The sequence below is a fragment of the Oryctolagus cuniculus genome, chromosome 12 (genome assembly GCF_051225735.1).
Source record: "Oryctolagus cuniculus isolate XC-2025 breed Fujian yellow rabbit chromosome 12, ASM5122573v1, whole genome shotgun sequence".
NCBI classification, from domain to species: domain Eukaryota; kingdom Metazoa; phylum Chordata; class Mammalia; order Lagomorpha; family Leporidae; genus Oryctolagus; species Oryctolagus cuniculus.
Genome location: NC_142878.1, coordinates 83,510,517 through 83,531,201, shown reverse-complemented (window position 1 = coordinate 83,531,201; position 20,685 = coordinate 83,510,517). Strand labels below are relative to the sequence as shown.

At 39.7% G+C, this 20,685-nt stretch overlaps 1 protein-coding gene and 1 long non-coding RNA gene across 12 annotated transcripts in view; one reads left to right on the top strand and one right to left on the bottom strand.

Annotated features, from left to right (window-relative positions):
- The window catches only part of RORA (RAR related orphan receptor A), a 760,993-nt gene extending 751,165 nt beyond the window's left edge, over window positions 1-9,828 (top strand). For all 7 annotated transcript variants that reach the window (XM_051821924.3, XM_051821923.3, XM_089310499.1 and 4 more), the window contains one exon: window positions 442-9,828. In XM_051821924.3, coding sequence (XP_051677884.1) covers window positions 442-606 — 165 coding nt within the window. In that variant the 3' untranslated portion in view covers window positions 607-9,828. The remainder of the gene's footprint in view (window positions 1-441) is intronic.
- Window positions 1-20,685, bottom strand: part of LOC149123132 (uncharacterized) — a 74,162-nt gene that overhangs the window by 48,368 nt on the left and 5,109 nt on the right. The gene's annotated exons all lie outside the window — the stretch shown is intronic.

Here is a 20,685-nt window from a genome sequence, read left to right as displayed (position 1 = left end):
AGTATCAGTTCTGCGTAAAGTATGTGGGGGAGCCCACCATCTACTTACAGGGTTCTCAACCCCGATGGCGGCCCCCTTCTCCACCTCCACCACCACCATCACCACCCCCTTCTTTTTCTAAGGTAGTAAAGGGCTAGGTTGGGAAGGGTCGAGCAGGAGGAGGCTGGAGCCGTGGGTTCTGGTCTTGACTCTGCCACTGACAAAGTGGGCCTTCTTTTGCCTGTGAACCTCTTTTTGCGTTATTAAATGACTCATCTTCAAAATTGTCGTGGATGCCTGTCTTACCATTTATCTTCGCCAATCCCCTACTCCTGGATCTTCAAGTCGTTTCAGTCATGTTTCACTAATGAAAAGCAGTGTTGGGAGGAAATCCAGAATCCTCAGGTTTGTAACTCTAGTGCCTGTTTGCCCCTAACATCATGTCTTTTCTTCCACTTCCAGCTAATATGCAAGGTGTCTACATTAAGAGCCTTATGTGGACGACATACAGAAAAGCTAATGGCATTTAAAGCAATATACCCAGACATTGTGCGACTTCACTTTCCTCCATTATACAAGGAATTGTTCACTTCAGAATTTGAGCCAGCAATGCAAATAGATGGGTAAATGTATCACCTAAGCACTCCTAGAATGTCTGAAGTACAAACCTGAAAACAAACAAACAAACAAAAAAAAAAACAAAATTAACCGAGACACTTTGTATGGCCCTGCACAGCCCTGGAGCGCCAACACACTGCACATCTTTTGGTGATCGGGGGTCAGGCAAAGGAGGGGAAACCATGAAAACAAATAAAAGTTGAACTTGTTTTTCTCATGCATATGATTTCCATTATGCCTACAGATATGGACCCTTTTTCTGTCGAGACTTCTCGACCTCGATGGTCGACCTCTGTTGACAGCAGCATGAGGGTCCTGAAGTCGGACGATTTCCTTTTTCTTGTAGCTCACTGCCCAGAGACTTTCTGCAGAGTCACCCATCTGTCAGTGACAACAGAGAGTCCAGCAATAATCGGTGACTGGTGTGCATAGCGGAGGTTGCGGCATTACTTTGCACAACTTGCTCTTTGTTTCATGAAGGAAGTTTTTATTATTTTTTTTTCCACCGATTATTGCCAAGTCAGCAGGATGGCATGAAAAGGGTCCATGGCACTAGCAACAATAGCATTATAATATATTACAGGGAAATGGGCATGAAGACTATATATAGCTCAAAGAGATATTGTTTATATATTGTTTTAATTAATATAAAAATGTAGTTACTGGTGTAGCTTTTCCTGTTGAATTGATAAGGCACTTTCATTTTGCACCTTTTTCTTTAAATTAAATGCTAGCGTGTTCACTGTCGTGTCGCATGTGCACCAGAAACACAAGTTAAACTGAGAAGGCTTGGAAGGTACGTCGGGAGGTATTTATGCTGCTGTTTACAAGAGGACTTTTAAAAGACTGGCTGGTCATATCTAGAAATCACCATGTTAGAGGTTTTTTGTTTTTTGTTTTTTCCCACATGTAAAATTTAGAGTTTGAACTCTCCCTAAATTACACCTCGCTTTTTGGGTAGTTTCAGGACAGATGTGTTTATGCTTCATACAAAGTTGAATGATTGCTTGGTGCTGTGGTCTCATACCCTCATGCACTTTTTTTTTTTTCCTGGAAAAAAAAAATGCCATGTTCTGAAGGCAGTATAGGGGGGGGCTTGTTTTATATAATTCAGTGGTTATAATGACACAGTCTCAAATTAGAATTCTCAGTGCTTTGAGAACAAGTCAGTATTGAGAATATTAATTGGAATCTAGCTTTTATTAAAAGAAGGACCCAAAGATTCTATCTGGAGCAAACGCACACTTCCCATGTGAGAACATGAAGCATTTTTTTGGAAGGTTTATGTTCTTGGTCTCATCAAGCAACCTACGACTATTGCAGGGGGCATTAGTTCTAGACTAGTTGTTTCTGAATGCTACTACTCTCAAATATTGCTCTCCATATTTTATAGACAGGGATAGTAGGGAGGGTGAGGGAGACATACAACATTGCTCCAGTTTCTTACTTAAATATTAAATATCTTCAGCCTTTGAAGTGAAGTTGATGCTTGCCGCAACCATGGACTCGTATTTATCTTCACTAGAAAACTGTGGACTGTAATTTATTTTATTAATTATTTAGAAGAATGCCAGGCTTTTGTGTTCAGGGGAGAAACATTGCATTGTCTTGTTTGTGTGTGTGTGTGTGTGTTTAACAATCCCAGTGGGAGAAGGAGGAAGAAACAGTCGGATGAACACGTGTGTGTATTTTTAAAACAAGTGACTTTTTGGGAATGTAGGCACTTGGAAGATGATGTCAGCCACTCTAGGGTGATAGTCAAACTATTGGTACTACATCAGAGACTATGCTTGTTAAAGGAAAGAACCTTTCCCATGGAGTAAAGGTAGCGTTCCTAAGAAGCCCCTTACATCAGAGAACAGGTCTTGTCTCCCACAAGGGTCCCTCCAGAATTTTCCACAGGAACCTGCGACTAATTCCCAGAGCACCTGTTTTTATCTCCACTGACTTTCTAGCTCATTTCCTTGAGGGACTTGGGAAAGGGCAAGGAGTTACTCACACAGAGTGTGTATGAAGTCTAAAAATCTTTTTTTTTTTTTTTCAAAAATATAGTAAGGATTTAACCATAAAAAGAAGACAAGAGTAATATTTACTTAAAATTGTTACAGGCATATTAAATTGTGTGTTTATATAGAGAGGTGAGCTGTCAGCATATAGTATTTATATTTGGGCAAGAAGGGTTAAGTCAATTTTTTTTATTTAATTAAGCATAGTTCCTTTAAAGATCAATAGTATTTATACTCATAAAAGAGTACCAAGCTTAGTTATTTATTTGTCCACTTTTTCTCCTATTGTTTCTCCTTTGAGAGAAGACAATGGGGTGGGGGTGTTTTGGGTTTTTTTTTTTTTGGTCAGACTCACTAAATTTGGGGATGGTTCTATTGAAGTATATTAACTTCTTTTTAACCAAAGCTTTCTGAATATGACCAGCCTCAGGTGCTAGTGCGTTAAAGAGCAACTAAACCTAATTCCAGTGTCCATTCATGACATCAGAAGAGCTAACTGAACTTCTTTAAGGGTGAGAGAGAGCATAATGAGGAACTTAGAAGAATTTTGCATGGACCTAATGCAAAAAAAAAAAAAAAAAAAAGTGATGCTCTAATCTCAATAATAGTCATGCCGTGGTGACATTGCTTTGACAGCAACGCACGGTAGAATAACGTGATGCTGCTGCTCTGCATATCGGAAAGGAAAGCAGGTGGACTTGGAGAGGAGCCGAATCGTAGAGACAGAGATGTGCTCGGCAAGGCGAGGGAGCAATTGACTATTATTTGGATCTAAGATGGGATCTGAAGTTGAAAATTCAGTTGGAAAAAAAATTGGAAGTCCCAAAAAAAGATGTGAAAAAAACTCTCCGTTTTTAGTTTCTTCCTTATTATGGAAACACCTGTATGGTGACACAAAATACTCAGTGGTACCAGAACAATCATTCTCAATAGTTCTTGGAATCACATTATCATCAGCCAGGCTGCTAGAATGCCTTTGTACAATTGTTTTCTCACATAAGGTAAATAAGGCTTTTTGTGCAAAGCCCGAATAACCTTCTGTTATAATGGTGTCCAGACGGTTGTACTGTTTTGTGAAAAAAACTGGCCTTGGTCACAATGAAAACAAAAGTGCAGATGAAAGTGCTTTTTGGACAGTTTACAAATTGTGTTAAAGCTATGGATATTTTTAAAGTGTACAGCATCCTAATTTGTGTTAAAGCTATGGATTTTTTTTTTTTAAGTCTTCAGCATCCTGATTCACCCTTCCTAAGTTAAGGAAAACATGACTTAAGACACTGCTTCTATGTTTGGTTGTTCTTTATAGTGGGGATACCAGATGTCTGTGAGCGTATGGGGGTGGGTTTGAGGGTCAGGTGAGGAAGGAGTGCGAGTGTGAGTGTGCGTGCATTTGCGTATGGGTGTGTGACGTGTGTGTGTGTGTGTGTGTGTCAGACCGCTTCTAGGCTACTAAGTGTCAATGGAAAAGAAAATGTATTCAAAATACTTAAATCAAAACTAGAAGATGGAAAAAAAAAAGATTTATTCTATTCAAAGCCTTGTCTGGACCACTTTAGAGAGACTTCTATTTTTTTAACCCTTCTATAAATATTTGATGGCACTTGAAATATTCCTGCAATAAAATGTGATTTGTGTAAAGAAAAAAAAAGATTTTGTAATGTGAAACAAAGAAAGAAAGTAATGTAATTTTCTAAAAAAAAAAATACAAACAAACAAACTTTGTATTATTTTCTTGATGGAATTTGTCTGTCTTTGGAAAACTTTTTATTTCATTGAATGTGCCATAGTAGAAATATGTGTTTTTAGTTGTAGACTAAGGAATAGCTAGCAGTTTGTGTTCCGACATTCCAAAATGCAAAACCACCTAGTAGAATCTTTCACGAAAGAGTTTCAGTAGTACGTAAGCTTCTCATTGTTGCTTTTTTGCACATGTTCTTCATTCCTCTCTAGTGCAATATGTACATAGAGCACTTGCGGGTGTACCTTGATCCCTCAGGGAAAAAATACATATTTGTACAGGTTTTTTTTGTTTTTTTGTTTTTTGTTTTTTGGGGGTTTTTTGCGCCTTTTTGTTTTTGGCTAAGGAATGTCGATCGAATCACTTGTAATTGTTGAGGGGCAGCCAGATAATAATCCTAAAGCCACTGTTTCAAACATTGATTGTTTCAATCATCTGTCCTTCCAGTGCTATTATTTTAAGATAATAATAAAAAGTTATTTTCTGACAGTTCTTTGTGCTGACTGGTGAAACAGAAGGGTAAATAAGCACCTTATGATTGACTTACTGTGAATGACAATCCATCTTGGGAACGACAGAAGCCCTTTCATTTGGGAGTTGGGGTTGCGAGTCAGAAACAATGTGCTCAGGGATCTCCTAAAACTCTTAAAAACAGGGTGGCCGGTACTACTGGGACAAATTGTGTTTTTTATTCTTATTAACAATAATAATGATATTATCCCTCCAAAGCACAAGCGAACTGTATAGAACTGTGTGTGTGTAAACTCTTCACTGTTGTCTCATGTTGTTGAGTTCAAAACTTATGTGCTCTTCTGTCTTGTGTGCTTCGAAACACTGACTAACTCCTTCCAGGGCCGTGCAGTTACTCCAGTGTGTTCAGAAGATAATACGTTAACATGCCAGCACAGAGCCTGGTTCGGGGCAGCCTTTGCTTAATCCCTTTGCCATTGCTTGAATAATTCAAGTAATAAAAGTCGTAATAAAAACGTAGCAACATACATTAAGAACTATTTCAAATCCTATATAGTTATGGATTAAGACTTTAGAAATCAGTGCTGAGATGGGAAACCTACCCTATGAGTATAATGAGGGTAGGTCAAAGATGAAACATGTTTTTTTTTTTTTTTTGAAACATTAGTATCTACTGTCTGTCCTTCTCTAGAAGCAAACCAAAAGCACCCATACATAAAGCCACTCTTACTTCCACGATCTGATGAATTGAGTTAAAGACAAAACAAAACCCGCCTGTATGATGGCAACGTGGGCCAGCTTTTAGGGTTGCATGTGAATTACTGAAAAGTAGTTTTGTTCTTACAGTCCTCTTTGTTACTTTCCATAAAGTCAGGAAACTCGGTATCATCGCTGGCTGACTTCCAGAATACACAGAGTAAGATTCACTTATTTCTCCTTACCATAGAGGAGCATAAGTCTGAGAAAATTAAACATGATAAACTTCACCTTGTTATTTTAGATGAGCAAAATGGCAGAATCTTTCCCCTCCATATACACACAAACACAGTATATGAGTATATGAGGGTACTTAAAAAAGTTCACGAGAAATAGAACTAAAATTATGAGTTTGTTTTGGTGCAAAAAGATTTTTTGAAATCCATGCATAGTTTTTTCATAATATGCATTTTCCACATATATTATGAAAAACATTTCTGCACCAAAAAATTTTTTGCACAAAGTAAATTCATACTTTTAATCCCATTTTCTCACAAACATTACAAAGCACCCTTGTATGGGTATAAAAACACATGTGTTATTTATACTTTTTCATGTTATGACAGGTGACTGCCACTTCTTCCCCATGAAGTTATGCTCCAGAACCCCATGGAAACAACTTTTTACCACAGATCCAACTGTGTGCCCTGAAATGCAATTACAACAGCAAAGCTCGATTGATTGCTCACAGTCTATAATACAGGTTTTCATTCTGTCTCTAAACATTATTATGATAAAGAGGTTCTACCACCTTCAGTTACATAGACTTTCCTGTTGCTGCTAATTTTTAAGAGATGAGGAGGCAGAGTACCAGTGTCTGCACAAAGCAGTTCATTTCACTTCTGGGTCTACTTGCTTGTCTATTTGTGTGTAAGTGAAGTGAGATCAGTTTGGTCAGGCTCTTGGAATAATGTAAAATAATAATAATAATAATCCAGAAGCCTGGCTTCAGACCAAGTGCATCTCCATGTTCAACCAGACCTTCAGAACTTAAAGCAATAAATACATTCAGTCATTCATTGATTTATAAATGAGCAACAAAATATTCAGTCCAAATCACAACAACCTGTGTGCAATGACGCAACATAACATGGAGTCTCGTATGGAGAGAGTGAATATGAGTATTTTAAATAGATGTTGAGGGAATCCACGTTTGCCGTTTACTTGAAATGTGCTTTTTCACGGTAGCACTTACCCTTTTCTTCCTCTAAGAACTAATGACAGATAGCTTGCTATCAGCTTTGACATGCTGCACGTGCTGTTGGGTCCTTCTTTAAGGACAAGGAATTCTCTCCAGCGTTCCTGTGTGATTTCTGTCTCATTATTCCCTTCATGTGGATAAGTACTATTTCTAGGAATTTGATCACCATTGAACAGATTGCATATGTAAATGCAGATCATTCTTGAGCAATATAGTGAAAATGATTTCACAAAAAAAAAAAAATCCCTACGTACTGTACACATATTCTTGAATCCAAAATTCTTTTCTTATCCACAATGGTCTGAAATCTTATTATCAAACAGTGGTAAAATTTTTGAACATTAGGACATTAGCTGGCTGCTTCTTTAAATGTACCTGTATTGTCTGCCTGCTCCTTTTGTGGAGATGTGTTTTTGTATTGGATGTTTGGGCCGATGGGAGGCTTCAAGCTACAACATATTTTCCCAGTTTAAATATATTTAACATATGACAAACCCCAGACAAGGCTTTTATTATGTATAAAGAACTGCAGTGTTAGGTGGTTTATTTGCAAACCGTTTTCAATGTTGTCCATTTTTATGGCACCTTTAACAATATTCTTGTTTCCAAAGTACAAAAAAAATAGGTTAAATAATCTAGCCATAACTGAATGTCAAGCAATAAAACAAATGATTTTTGTGTATAGACTTAAACGAGATACCAATTTTAGACATCTGCATGTAAATGCAATCTCTTGTTTACTGCTTTCTTCAACTTGAGCAATTGATTCCTTATTTACTATTAACTTAAGAACTTGTAATGGCCTGTAAACATTTTCTCTTACTCTTCTTTCAAATTTACCTTCGTCCCTGCTTTTGAGTCATAATATTTAATGTTGTTCTGCACATCTCTATACAGTTAACTTTTTGGCTTTCATCCTGTATAGATAAGAAAACGTTATATTATAAACAGCCTACTCAGTGCAAATATTTATCTGTTTATCAAATCCACAATATGCTGTATAATACTGGTTTTACTATATAATCTATTTTAGACATAGCTGTTTAGAACTAGAGTGTGCTATTTTTGTGTTTTTCTGATGTGTGGTGCTAGATAAGTTACTTTTGTGAACAAAAAAAATCCCTTTTATTCCTAGACAATACCACCTTTGGGTCTTGTTAATTTCACTGAGTATAACTATATATTTGTATATATATACATATGCATATATATATATATATATTACCTGTACCCAACTGGCAGCTGTATCAGAGTGCTGGATTTGGGACATGCTTTTCTCTTTAAATACATAATATCATATAAATTATTCTAGAGTATATTTAATTAGGATAAAACTACTTCCTTAGTATGGATATTTGACATCCAAAAGGTCAATTTGTTTATAAATATGGATATATGAAAACGTATCAGCATTTATGTTTGCTCCTCAGCTTTATACTGTAACTCCTGAACTGCAAAGTAATTTGCCAGGCCTTCAAGATGCGCAAGAAAACTCTCCCATTTATACTTTTTTCTTCTTACTAGGGAATCCTGTTTTTGTCACCTGACAGTGTTGCATCGTTAGCTCCTATTATAGGTAACAGACATTTATATGAACTATCCCCAGGTGGCTTGATGGCAGAAGAAACTTTTCCTCTGCTGTCTGAGTCCTGAGAAGAATGCAGCCAGCACTGGCACCACACGGGCCACGCTTGCAGACGTTTGTTTTAATACGACCTCACCCAGTTCCATGAATTGAGTGAAGGACTTTCCTTTTCAAAAGCACCTAAGAGTGAGCTTCAGTAACTCTTTCACCCATTCTCCCAGAATCTATTGGCTCTGTTAACAAAAAAAAAAATCTAACTGTATCAAATATCTAACTAAGGATGTAGTTAACCTTATTAAATATTGATTAGAATTGTTCTGTAATATTACTGAATTTGTAAGATCTTTAGCAAAGATTTTTGAGCAATTTATAAATATAGAGCAAATGTTTCTGTTTACTGCACTTTTTATAATTGAAGGTGATAAATTCTCAAGTCATGATTCTTGGCTTCCATGTATTGCATATTTACCCACAATTCTAGACATTTTCCATTTTTATGGAAGAGTTTTCTGTTACCTTAATTATAAACAATTGTGTGGTTAATGAGAGCTAATGTTAACCTTTTAACATGAATTGGCTATGGTTCAGGGAGAAATCTCTTAACAATAATATCATTCCTTGAGTGTCTGACTTGGAAACAGATGGAAACTTTTTTTCCAAGCATCATTTAAACATCCTAAGATTCCCCAGGTTAGAGATTGTATCTCTGCACCTGCACAATGGCCAGCACATGTTAGCATCTGATAGTTATTAAAATGACAACAAATGTGCCCAATTAAAACTTTCTTCCTGGGTTGTTTTGGTAAATGTATAAAGTATGCCAAGCCTTAGGGTTAACGTTTTCTTCTACAACTGAATATAAAAACTGCATTTTAAAAGACCACGTGAAATGCTAACTCTACTTGTGTGTAGGTCTTCAGGATTAAGCACACAAATTTCACAAAACTCTGTGAGTAACAGACTCAGCCTTCTGTAAATATACGTACAGGTTTGGAAACAGTAATACTGTCCCTATAAATACTTGCTGTCTGTTTGGTGTACAGTATGTAAAAACTCCTTTTCTGCCACACTAAAAATGCAAGCCATTTATGGGAATCCTAAAAATAGTATTGACCTAATAAACCTTTGCTAATGATCTTTATTTACAGGATCATCCAGACTTATCACTTACATTGGATTTTCTTTTCATTTCACTCTGACAGTAGTCTGCTTATTTCCAGCTGTTTATTTTATTAAGTCCTGAATTTAAAAAAATATTTTGATTCATTTTGTAAATACAAGCTGTAAAAAAGAGAGATTTAATGTTGTCTTTTAAATACTCTGATTTTCATTCTAATATGAATGTTGTTATATTGTACTTAGAAACTGTACCTTTAATATTACATTACCTTTATTAAAAGTGCATTGAACACATCAATTTTAGATGTGCTTTATGTACTGTTATCCTATAATAAAACTTCAGCTTCTAATGGAACACTCGCCTTGGTTTTCTTCCTTTTGATTGTTTACTAAGTTGCATTGTCATTATTTTCTGCCCGTTATCTTGTCTCTAGTGAATGGTCCAGTGTAACCTTGATAGTTCATGGATGCTCCCAATACCAGTAGTAACAGCATTACCTGCAACCTTGTTAGAAATGCAGAAACCCAAATATCACCCAGACTTAGTCAGTCAGAATCTGCACTTTCCTAAGATCCCAGGTGGCAGATATGCCTATGAAGATTGAGAAGCACTAGTCTATGGTAGAAGACTTAAAAAAAAAATTCACTTTAATTTTGCAAGGGGAAAAATATATACAGGGATCAAGCTGCCTTTTCCATCAGAACAATGTACTGAATTGTGAGATGGCATCCACTGATTAAGATTTGCAGTTGGAAACACACAACTGGGGATCTGGAGGCTACTTCCTGTCTCAAAGGAGAAGGACGTCATATGATTGATTAGTGATGTCTTCCCTGAGTGTAGTAGGGAAATCTTGAATGTATAGTGTACATTTTCACCTTTGCTTTAGAAATCACTTTGATGGAATGGCAGAAATGATGCCAGAAACTTTAGAAATCTGACTTTATCTGCATTTCCTGGCCCCCACTTCCAAGCCGTCTCTTGAATAGATTGCATAATTCATGTTAAATTTGTGGTTCACCCCTAAGTATCACACAGTTAAAACAGTGCAGAAACTTCATTATTATTTTACAAGTAATCTCAGGGACATCCAAATAACAACATATTATGAAGTCGGAATAAAGCTAATTGGGTTGGCATTGTCTCACACACACACACACACACACACACACAACTATATATATATATATATATACACACACACTTTAAGTTCAGTTGACATTCAATAAATATTTGAATTGATCCTGAAAGTTGCTGCTTGTAACAATACTCCCCAAATCTATTTTTATTTCCAGCTACCTTGTAGAAGAAGTTTGAGATGATGCCTGTGAAATCTTTGTAGACTGTCAAGTTCTATATATAACTATTCACTACTCTGCAATGTGAGGAAATTAAGAGTCCATGAAAGTAATGGAGTTCAAAGTAAGAAATCTGTCACCTTTAGGTCTTTGCCCAAACCCATGCCACCTCCACCTGCTAAAAATAATTATTTATACTCCTCTGTTCATCTTGGATTAGTTTGCTTGGTTTGAAGAAAGGTACTCAAATTGGAGTATAAAGAGGACAGCTTAGAATTACATTTATAATGGTCTCATAGGAAAACCAGAACAAATGTCAGACTGTTAATAAATTATAGGAAAGAAAAATAATAAACATGAACTTGTCTGTAAGACCTATGTCGCTCCCCGTCTTCGTGGGGGAACGACACTAAACCCTGCGCTGTTCTTTCGTCTGCTCGGCCCTCCCCGGGTTTGCTGCTGGTTCTTCCCGGGTTGGCTACTATCCCTTCCACCTCCGTGGAAGGGCAGTTCCCCCTGGCCGCATTCCCCACTTCCGCAGGGGAGCGGCACACCGCCGGCCGGCTTTCTCGGGGGCTGCACGGGTTCCCTTAGATGTTCCCCATAGATGTTCCTGGTGCATGCCGTCTCTCTCCTCCTTTATAGTCCTCCTCCGCCAATCCTAACTCGGCTGCCCACACGCCGAGTACGCTGCTCTCCAATCAGGAGCAAGTCCTACAGTTTATTAGCTGAACTGGAGGCAGCTGTGCGGAAGCTGTTTACTTCTCTCCCAGCGCCATATTGTGGGAGAGCAGATGAATAGAATAAGTCCTAATTCGAGTAACTTAGTCTAGTCCGGATTGCTCCCCACAACCTAATCACAAGAATAAATTAGTTGTTACTGTTTACTACTCAACTTTTTTTTCCTGGGGCAAGATCCAACAATACAGCCCCTCAAAAGCAGACTTTTGGAACAAGAGTTAAGATGCTGCTTGGGACACTGGGATCACATGTTGCAGTGCCTGAATTCCAATCCTGGCTCCACTTCTGATTCCAGGTTCCTGCTAGTGCACACCCTGCAGAGCAACAAACAATAGCTCCAGTACTTGGGTTCTTGCCACCCACATGGGAGACCAGGATTGGGTTCCCAATTTCTAATTTGGGCCAGGCCCAGTCCCCAGCTACTGTAGCCATTTGAGGAGTCAGTCACAAAATCGGACATTGATGAATCAATCAATCAATCTCACCATCTTAAAAATATTTTAAAAAATATTCCAAAAGGGAAATTTTGTCAGTAAACCCTCCTGGATTCCTGAAGAATCACACCAACAGTTCCCCTCCACCCCACTACTGTCTTTCAAGACAAGCCTAGATTCCCAATAGCAGTCAAAGCCTCATTCTAGGAGACTAACAAGAACTCTATCCTGTCATTATACCACCAGTTTTGAGCTGAAGAAAAATACTACCAGTGGTGCTGCAAAGAGATAATAAGAGTGAGTCTGGGCACATGGTTGTGAATGTTTTTTCTACTTGGAAAGAAAAATATTGACTCCACTACAATATAATCATCTCTCAGCAATGCGTTTCTTGTTTAGGTGTCTGATGGAGTGCTCAAACAGTATTATAAATTCTTGGATGACATCCCTTTTGTGGGACAGAAACTGATTCATTTATCAATTGTTCTGTGCTTAAAGACCTAAAATTAATTTTAATATTAGCCTCACCCCAAACTAGTATAGATGGTGTCCTCCTAACAAACAGGTCCCATGCCCATTCTCTACCTCCCTGATATAATATACTGTATTTTACAGGCAAACAAATTTATAAATTTTCCTGCTTGGAATTATTTCTGCCATCTTCAACATGTCTTTCTCTCACTCACTCTCTCTCTGATACTCCTATAATACACTAGTATTCAGATAAACAGTTACTTGTGGGTCTTTCTTCAGTCCAAGGACCATGTAATATACAACATAACAAAATATATTTTAGGGGCCAGCATTGTGGCATAGCAGATTAAGCTGCTGCTTGCAATAACAGCATCCCATATTGCTCCTTTCTTCTTTTTATAATTTTTTCCTTCTTCCTTCTCCCTCCTTTGCCTTCTTCCTCTCTCTCTCTCTCTCTCTCCTCCCCATCACTCTATTTTTCAAATAAATAAGAAAATGTTTTGAATAGAAAAACTTGAACACTTGGCCATTTTGTTCTGTTGATCCTGGGCCTGAGTAGTTGGGTGATTTTCAGGATCAATGATGATTCCCTCTCCATTGGAAATACCATTTATCACTGAAAAGCCTGATTTGAACCAACTGCTATTAGCAACAATACAGCCTCCAATAGTTTCCAAGTCAATCACTAGATTGAACTCCTTTGCTAGAGAGCTATTCTGGGAGTACCTTACAAGTGGCTGTAAACCCATGAAATAATTCCCTGAATGAAGTAGCTACCAAGTTAGCAACTCTCCAATGCCAAGTCCACCAAAAAAATCAAGCAAAGGAAGCCAAATGATAAGAAAGTATTTTTTGAAAAGCATCTTGCACATTTCTGTCGATTTGGTTCACAAGAAGAAATGCACACCTAATAATAATTATGATAATTTCACTCAGCTGGTACTTGCAGTTTTAAGAGGTTTTTTTGAAGTTTTGATGTGATAAACATCATAAACCAAGTACATACCATTATAGATACTCCAAAACTGAATGGGTTCTTGTTCAACTTAGGGATTTGACAGAAATAGAAAACCCACTCTTTTGTCTGCTTACAACTCCAGAGTTTAGCTATACAATCACTTTGGGAAATGATTGAGCAATTTAAAAGTTAAACAGAAATTCATCACACAACTCAGCAAGTGCACTCCTAGATATCTACTCAAGAGAAATAACAACACAAAGGTCACACAAAGACTTGTATACAAGTGTTCATAGCAACATCATTCTCGATAGCCAAAAAGCAGAAACATCTAAGTATTCATCAAACGTTGACTAGTTCAACACAATGGGGTATGTCCTTAAATGAGCTACTACCAATAAGCAGCAAAAACGAAGTGCATGCATCAATAACACATGCTACAGCCCGGAGGGTCCTAAAAGCACACCAAGAGAGGGTCCTAAAAGCACACCAAGAATCCAGATGCAAAAAGTAGATAGCACATGATTTCATGTACATGAAATGTCCAGAAAGGGCAAATCTGCAGACAAAGTGGATGAGTGACTGGCTGGGTGTGGAAAGCAGCACTGGCTGCAAATGAACACAAAAGATTTGTCAGTAAAATGGAAATGTTCTAAAATTTGGCAGTGTGGATGATTGCAATATCCTGTACATTGACTAAAAATCACTTCATGACACATGTAAATAGGTGAATTTTACGATGTATAGATTACAGCTCACTAGTTGCTAACATGCACAGAGTGGTTCCCCATGTACCAGAGAAAGAAGCCCCAAATCTCTAGCACAGCATGAACCACCTCTGGCTGCCCTCCCCTTTCCACTCCAATGGGCTTCATTCCCCACAGGAAAAAAACAGAAACAAAAACTAAAACACACAGTGGCTTTTCCTCTCCCCCAGAACATACAGAGCTGATGCACACTTCTGAGCATTCTGCAAACCTGAAAACCCACAGCCTTGTTTTACCTGGTTAACTCATGCTCATCCTTAAAGACACAATTTAAACTCTTTCTCTGAAGCAGTCTCTACCTTTTCTCCAACAGCATTCGTACCTTGCTCATTTGTGTTCGCACAGAACCTTCTATGTGCGTACAGCCTTTCTTCTCTGTTCAAGCCTTTGTTCACAGTGCTACCTCCACTGTTTTATTCTCCTTTGATCATTTATACTTCTATGTATTTTCCAAGAGTAAGAGACAGAGACCTCATGTACCACTTCACTCTACCAGTGCCTAAAATGGCCAGGGCTAGGTCTGACAAAAAATACAATGAGGAACATAGCTTTTAAATGCTCTACATTTCCAAAGGCCTCTGTAGATTTGTCCAACTAACCCTTTTTCAATTTAATTTTTCTCATAATCAGTCATAACATATCTTAGATGATTCTACTTCAGGTTGTACCGAATTAGTATTTCTTTAACCTGCTTAAAAGTATTCTCGCTGGTAGTTGTTCTACGCATACAGGCCAGGTTAAAGCTAGGAGCCAGGAACTCAATCCCCGTCTCCCATGTTGGGGGCAGGAACCCAACTACTGTCCATCCCTGTTTCCCCCCTAAGTGCATATTTGGAAACTGGAGTGAGAAGCATTGTCAGGATTCAACCCGGGTGCTCTGATATGGTACACAGTTGTCTTCACTGCTCGGCCAAACACCACCTTGTGCAGAACAAGAGCATTCTACTAATCCTCCCAACACTCCTGTAGCTGAGCTATTACTGTCTCCCTGATCCAGGTGAGGACAAAGACTCCAGAAGGTCACACAACTATCACACTCTCAGTTGACAGAACTGACATACAAACCTGCTAACTCCGAAAAATCCATGGTCTTTCAACTAGCTGCTTGTGGTTTACAAGGTAGAGCATGATAGTAATAATAAAAGGATGTGTATGTTTAATCTATTTTAACAGGTGTTACTCTGCTCAGGCTGCTATAACAATACCGGAGACTGTGCAGCTTAAACAACAGACATTTTCTATGGTTCTGGAGGCTGCCAAGTCCAGACTCAGGTGCCAGCCAAAACACTTTGTGGTGAGGGTCCTGCTTCTGGCTTGCACATGGCCATCTTCTTGCTGTGTCCTCATGTGGCGCAGACAGTGAGCTCTTGTCTCTTATAAATGTACTAAACCTATCACAGACGCTCTACTCTCAGGACTTAAAACCTAATTACCTCCCTCAGTGCCACACCTGCAAATACCGCCACATTGGGAATGAAGGTTTCATTATATGAATGGGGGGAGGAGGAAGTGCAGTAGCAGGGGAGGATGAAAAATGCCAGGTCCTTCTGGTTCTACAATTCTTATTCTGTGCACTACCTAGCAACCACTGGGACGCCAATATACCAGGCCAGGGCATGCTCATAGTGTTTGATGATCATCTGGAATCAACACACAGCATGTCTGGGGAAGCTACCACGGCACACTACTATGGGCTAGTACATCTCAACACCATGAGTTTTTAAACAATCACAGCAGTTGCTGCAGACTAGGGAAGGAATCTCTAGCTCTCCCTGCCTAGTGAGCTACAGCAACCCCCCCCCCCTTATCCTTAAGGAATGTTTCAAGACTCCCGGTGGATTCCTGAAACCACAGATAGTACTTAACCCCAGTTTTATCATTTTGCCTTATATATACACCTATTATACTTTAACATAAACATAGTAAGGCATTAACAACCATAACAAATAAAACAGTCAAATATATACTATAATAAAAGTCACTCAAAATGTATGAATTGTTTACTTCTAGAATTTTCCATGTAAGATTTTCAAAGCACAGTTTTGCAGGTAACCAAAACTACAGAAAGCAGAACCATGGATAAGGGAGGACAGCTGTAGTACCCAACACATCAACTGATACACTGTCACTATGCTTTGAATGGGATTTGGCCCTGGAACTCATGCCAGAACTTAAACCCCAAAGTCACAAGGCAATGCTACCAGGAGGGTAGAAACTTAACTCTATGGTGTTTAGAAGGTAGGGCCTGGTGGGAGATCATTGGGTCACTGGGGGCATGCCCTGGGAAGAGTTCTGTGACCTCTTGAGTTCTCCTGAGAAACTTATTATAGACACCTACGTTTGCACCCACTACTTCCTTGCTCCCCACTTGCCGCTCTACAGGCTCTATACCATCCTCCATAGGCTCCTCCCCAAAGCCAAAGCCTGCACCATGCCATAGACTCAGTACCTCCCAAACTGTGACTATATCAACCTCTTTGCTTCATAAATAACTCATGCCAGGCTATTTCATTGTAGAAATAACAAGTTCACAGATACAACTGCTTTTGTCCTAGCCCAAGCCAGCAAGGTCACTTAGCTAATAAGAAATGCTAGTGCACACTACCAGGCATTGCTCGGGTTGACTTTCAAGAACTCACAAGCACTATTTTTTTTTTTTTTTTTTGACAGGCAGAGTGGACAGTCAGAGAGAAAGGTCTTCCTTTTGCTGTTGGTTCACCCTCCAATGGCCGCCGCGGCCAGCGCACCGCGCTGATCCGATGGCAGGAGCCAGGTACTTCTCCTGGTCTCCCATGGGGTGCAGGGCCCAAGTACTCAGGCAATCCTCCACTGCACTCCCTGGCCACAGCAGAGAGCTGGCCTGGAAGAGGGGCAACAGGGACAGAATCCGGCGCCCTGACCAGTACTGGAACCCGGTGTGCCGGCGCCGCAAGGCGGAGGATTAGCCTAGTGAGCCGCGGCGCCGGCCAACAAGCACTATCTTATAACTGGCCTCTTCTCTGCCATTCACACATGTTGCCAAATAAACTTAACTAAGTACAGAAGCTCTGTGTCATCACTCTGCTTGTAAACTTATTCCTCCCCTTAGCAAGCTACTGCTTATAAAGTCCTACTTCCTTCGTCTGGCTTATAACATTGTCTATGGTCTGGCTCCAGCCCATTTTCCATCCTTTCTCTCTATTACCCTTCACAGTGCTCACAGTCCAGGTAAAATAAACTACCTAAGGGCCCCTGTGGCATAACTTGTACCAATATCATCAATCCTTCTTAAACTCATAACATGCTTTCCCAAGAGCACATAAATAGAATCTGTCCATGCAACAGGTTTCTTAAATTCTTTGTACCAGTCTGTCTCCAATGCCCCTTCCTATCTGTATTGGTGAGCTTTTCACCACCTTATCAAATACCTGAGAAAAGCTACTTACAGTTTATTTTAACTCAATTTTTAGAGGTTCAAAACCCAAGACTTGGCAGACTCCATTAGTTCAGTAGAGTGGAAAGGCAGGAGATAGAAACTGTGGAGCACATGTGCAGGAACTGATATTGGCAGGTAGACTGTGAGGAGGAACTCAGGCCTGCCACAATGTCTGGAGCAGCAGCCCTACATCTCCCAAACCCCACCAACATAGCAGCAGGCTCAGCACATCTACTCCTCCTCATGCACCTGAGCCCACTTCCCATGATGCACCAGACACAGGACACTGTCCTAGAGATGACAACATGCACTGCAGCCCTGCCCCAAACTCTGCCTCTCCTGAATATGCAATTAGGCCCTACCCAGGGCTACCCTGTATGTATATCCTACCCTGTATAAAAGGGCAACTGTGACCTTTGTCAGCTGCAGCTTATTCTCCTTCCCAACCTTGCCCATACTCCCAGTTTGGTGTGTGCTATCCCTGTAAATAAACCTTGTTTTCTTGCCCACCTGTATCAATGTCTCCCTTAACCTGGAACAAGTCCAGCCGGGGGTCATCTCCCCTATAACAGAATGATAATATGGTGAGCCTGCAAGCAGCTAGAGGCTGGACCCAACTCAGCTTTTACAACCAAACCTCTCACAATAATTATTTTCCAAGGACACACCCCCAGTGACTCAAGGACCACCCACCAGGCCCATCTCTCGTACACCAAATTGGATCCAGTTTGTACCTTCTCCCATCATGCCATCCTGGGCCCAAACCTTTAACACACAGACACTGAAACGAAAATCCAAATCACAGCATTCTGCTTTTGACTCCCCCCGCTCCCCACAAAGGATTATGCCCATCTTACAATCGAAAACACATTCATGGGCTGGTGTTGTGATGCGTTGGGTTAAGCCGAAGCCTGCAACCTCAGCATCCCACATTGGTGCTGGTTCAAATCCACTGTTCCACTTTTGATCCAGCTCCCTGTTAATGCACCTGGAAGGCACAGGAAGATGGCTAGAGTAATTGAGACTATGCCACCCACATGGGAGACCTACATGAAGTTCCGGATTCCTAGCTTCAGCCTGGCCCAGCCCCAGCTATTGCAGCCATTAGCGGAGTGAATCAGAAGATCTCTCTTTCTATCTGTGTGTGTGTGTGTGTCTGTCTCCCCCCTCTCAAATAAATAAATCTTGAAAGAGAGAGAGAGAGAGAGAGAGAGAGGGAGGGAGGGAAGGAGGGAGGCAGGCTGTTGTTGTGGAGTAGCAGGTTAAGCTGCCACCTGCAACACTGGTATCCCATATGGGTACAGGTTTGAGTCCAGCTCTTCCAATTCTGATCCTGTTCCCTGTTACTGTGCACTCTGATACAGGATGCCAGCATGCCAAGCAGCACCCTGACCACTGAGTCAAACCCTCACCTCAAAGCAAGTATTAGTAGACTTAAAGGGACATGTAAGACTCCAAAACAGTAATAATGGGGAATTTTAACATCCCCTTCAGAGAGATACAGCTCATCCAGATAGAAAATTGCACCAAAAATCAATTAGACCTAACAGACACTCCATCTAATAGGTGCGGATTACATGTTCCTCTCAACAGCACATGAAACATTCTCCAGGACAGATCATATGGTCACAAAACAAGTAAACAATTTCAAAAACAAGTATGATTTCTGATCACAATGATATACAACTGTAAATTAGTAACAAGAAAAACTTTGAAAGCAAAATAAATAGATAAAAACCAAACAACTTATTCCTGAACAATGAATGGATCAAGAGAAAAATGAAAATTTAAACATTTCTTGAGACAGATTAAAAAGGAAAAACATACCAAAACCTATGGGATATAGCAAAAGCAGTATTAAGAGGGAATTTTATAGCAATTAATGCCCATTTCCAAAACAGCACAAAGATCTCAACCAATTTATTGCTATTCCTGAATGATCTAGGAAAATACAGGCAATCAAACTCAAAATGAGTAAAAGACAAGAAATAATAAAACTTAGGACATGAATACATAGGAAAGAGACTTTACAAAAAAAATATCAATGAAACAAGGATCTGGCTCTTTGAAGATTAACAAAAATGAGAAATGCTTAGCCAGACTAATAAATGAGGGGATTCAAAACTAGAGATGGGGGCCAGCACTGTGGTGTAGCAGGTTAGGCCATGGCCTGTGATGCCAGCATCCCATACGGGTGCCAGTTCTGAGTCCCAGATACTCAACTTCTTTGTTTTTTGCCTTTTTTTTAAGTTTTATTTGAGAGGCAGAGTTACAGATAGAGAGGAGAGACAGAGAGAGAGGTCTTCCATCCGTTTGTTCACTCCCCAAATGGCCACAATGGCCGGAGCTAGGCCAATCCAAAGCCAGGATCCAGGAGCTTCCTATGCGTCTCCCACATGGGTGCAGTGACCCAAGCACTTGGGCCATCTTCAGCTGCTTTCCAGAGAGCTGGATCATAAGAAGAACAGCTGGGATACAAACCAGTGCCCGTAAGGGATGCCGGCGCCACAGGCAGAAAGTTAGCCCACTAAGCCACAGCACCAGCCTTGCTCCACTTCTGATTCAGCACCTGGTAAATGCACCTGGGAAATCAGAAGACGGCCCAAGTACTTGGGGCCCCTGCCACTCATAAAGATGACTCAGATGGCGGTCCTGGCTCCTGGCTTCCACCTAGCCCAGCCCCAGCCGTTGTGGTCATTGGGGAGTGAACTAGTGGATGGAAGATCCACCCCCCCCATTCTGTAAATCTGCCTTTCAAAATAAATAATTCTTTAAAAAAAAATCAGATGACAACGGAGACATTATAACTGATATACAAGAATTGTTAGTGATTATTGTCAATTAATCATACAGCAACAAGAATAATTACAGAGGAAATAAATAAATTCTGGACACATACAACTTATCAATTTAATCATGAAGAAATACCTAAATAACAAGCAGCAAGACTAAATCAATAAAAGTCTCCCATCAAAGAAAAGCCCAGTACCAGATGGTTCCACTGCTGAATTCTACAAAACATTTAAAGCATAATTAACATCAATTGTTTTTAGATTATTACAGAAAATAGGAGGGAATTCTTTCAAACATTCTATGATGGCAGAATTACCTTGAATGCCAAAAC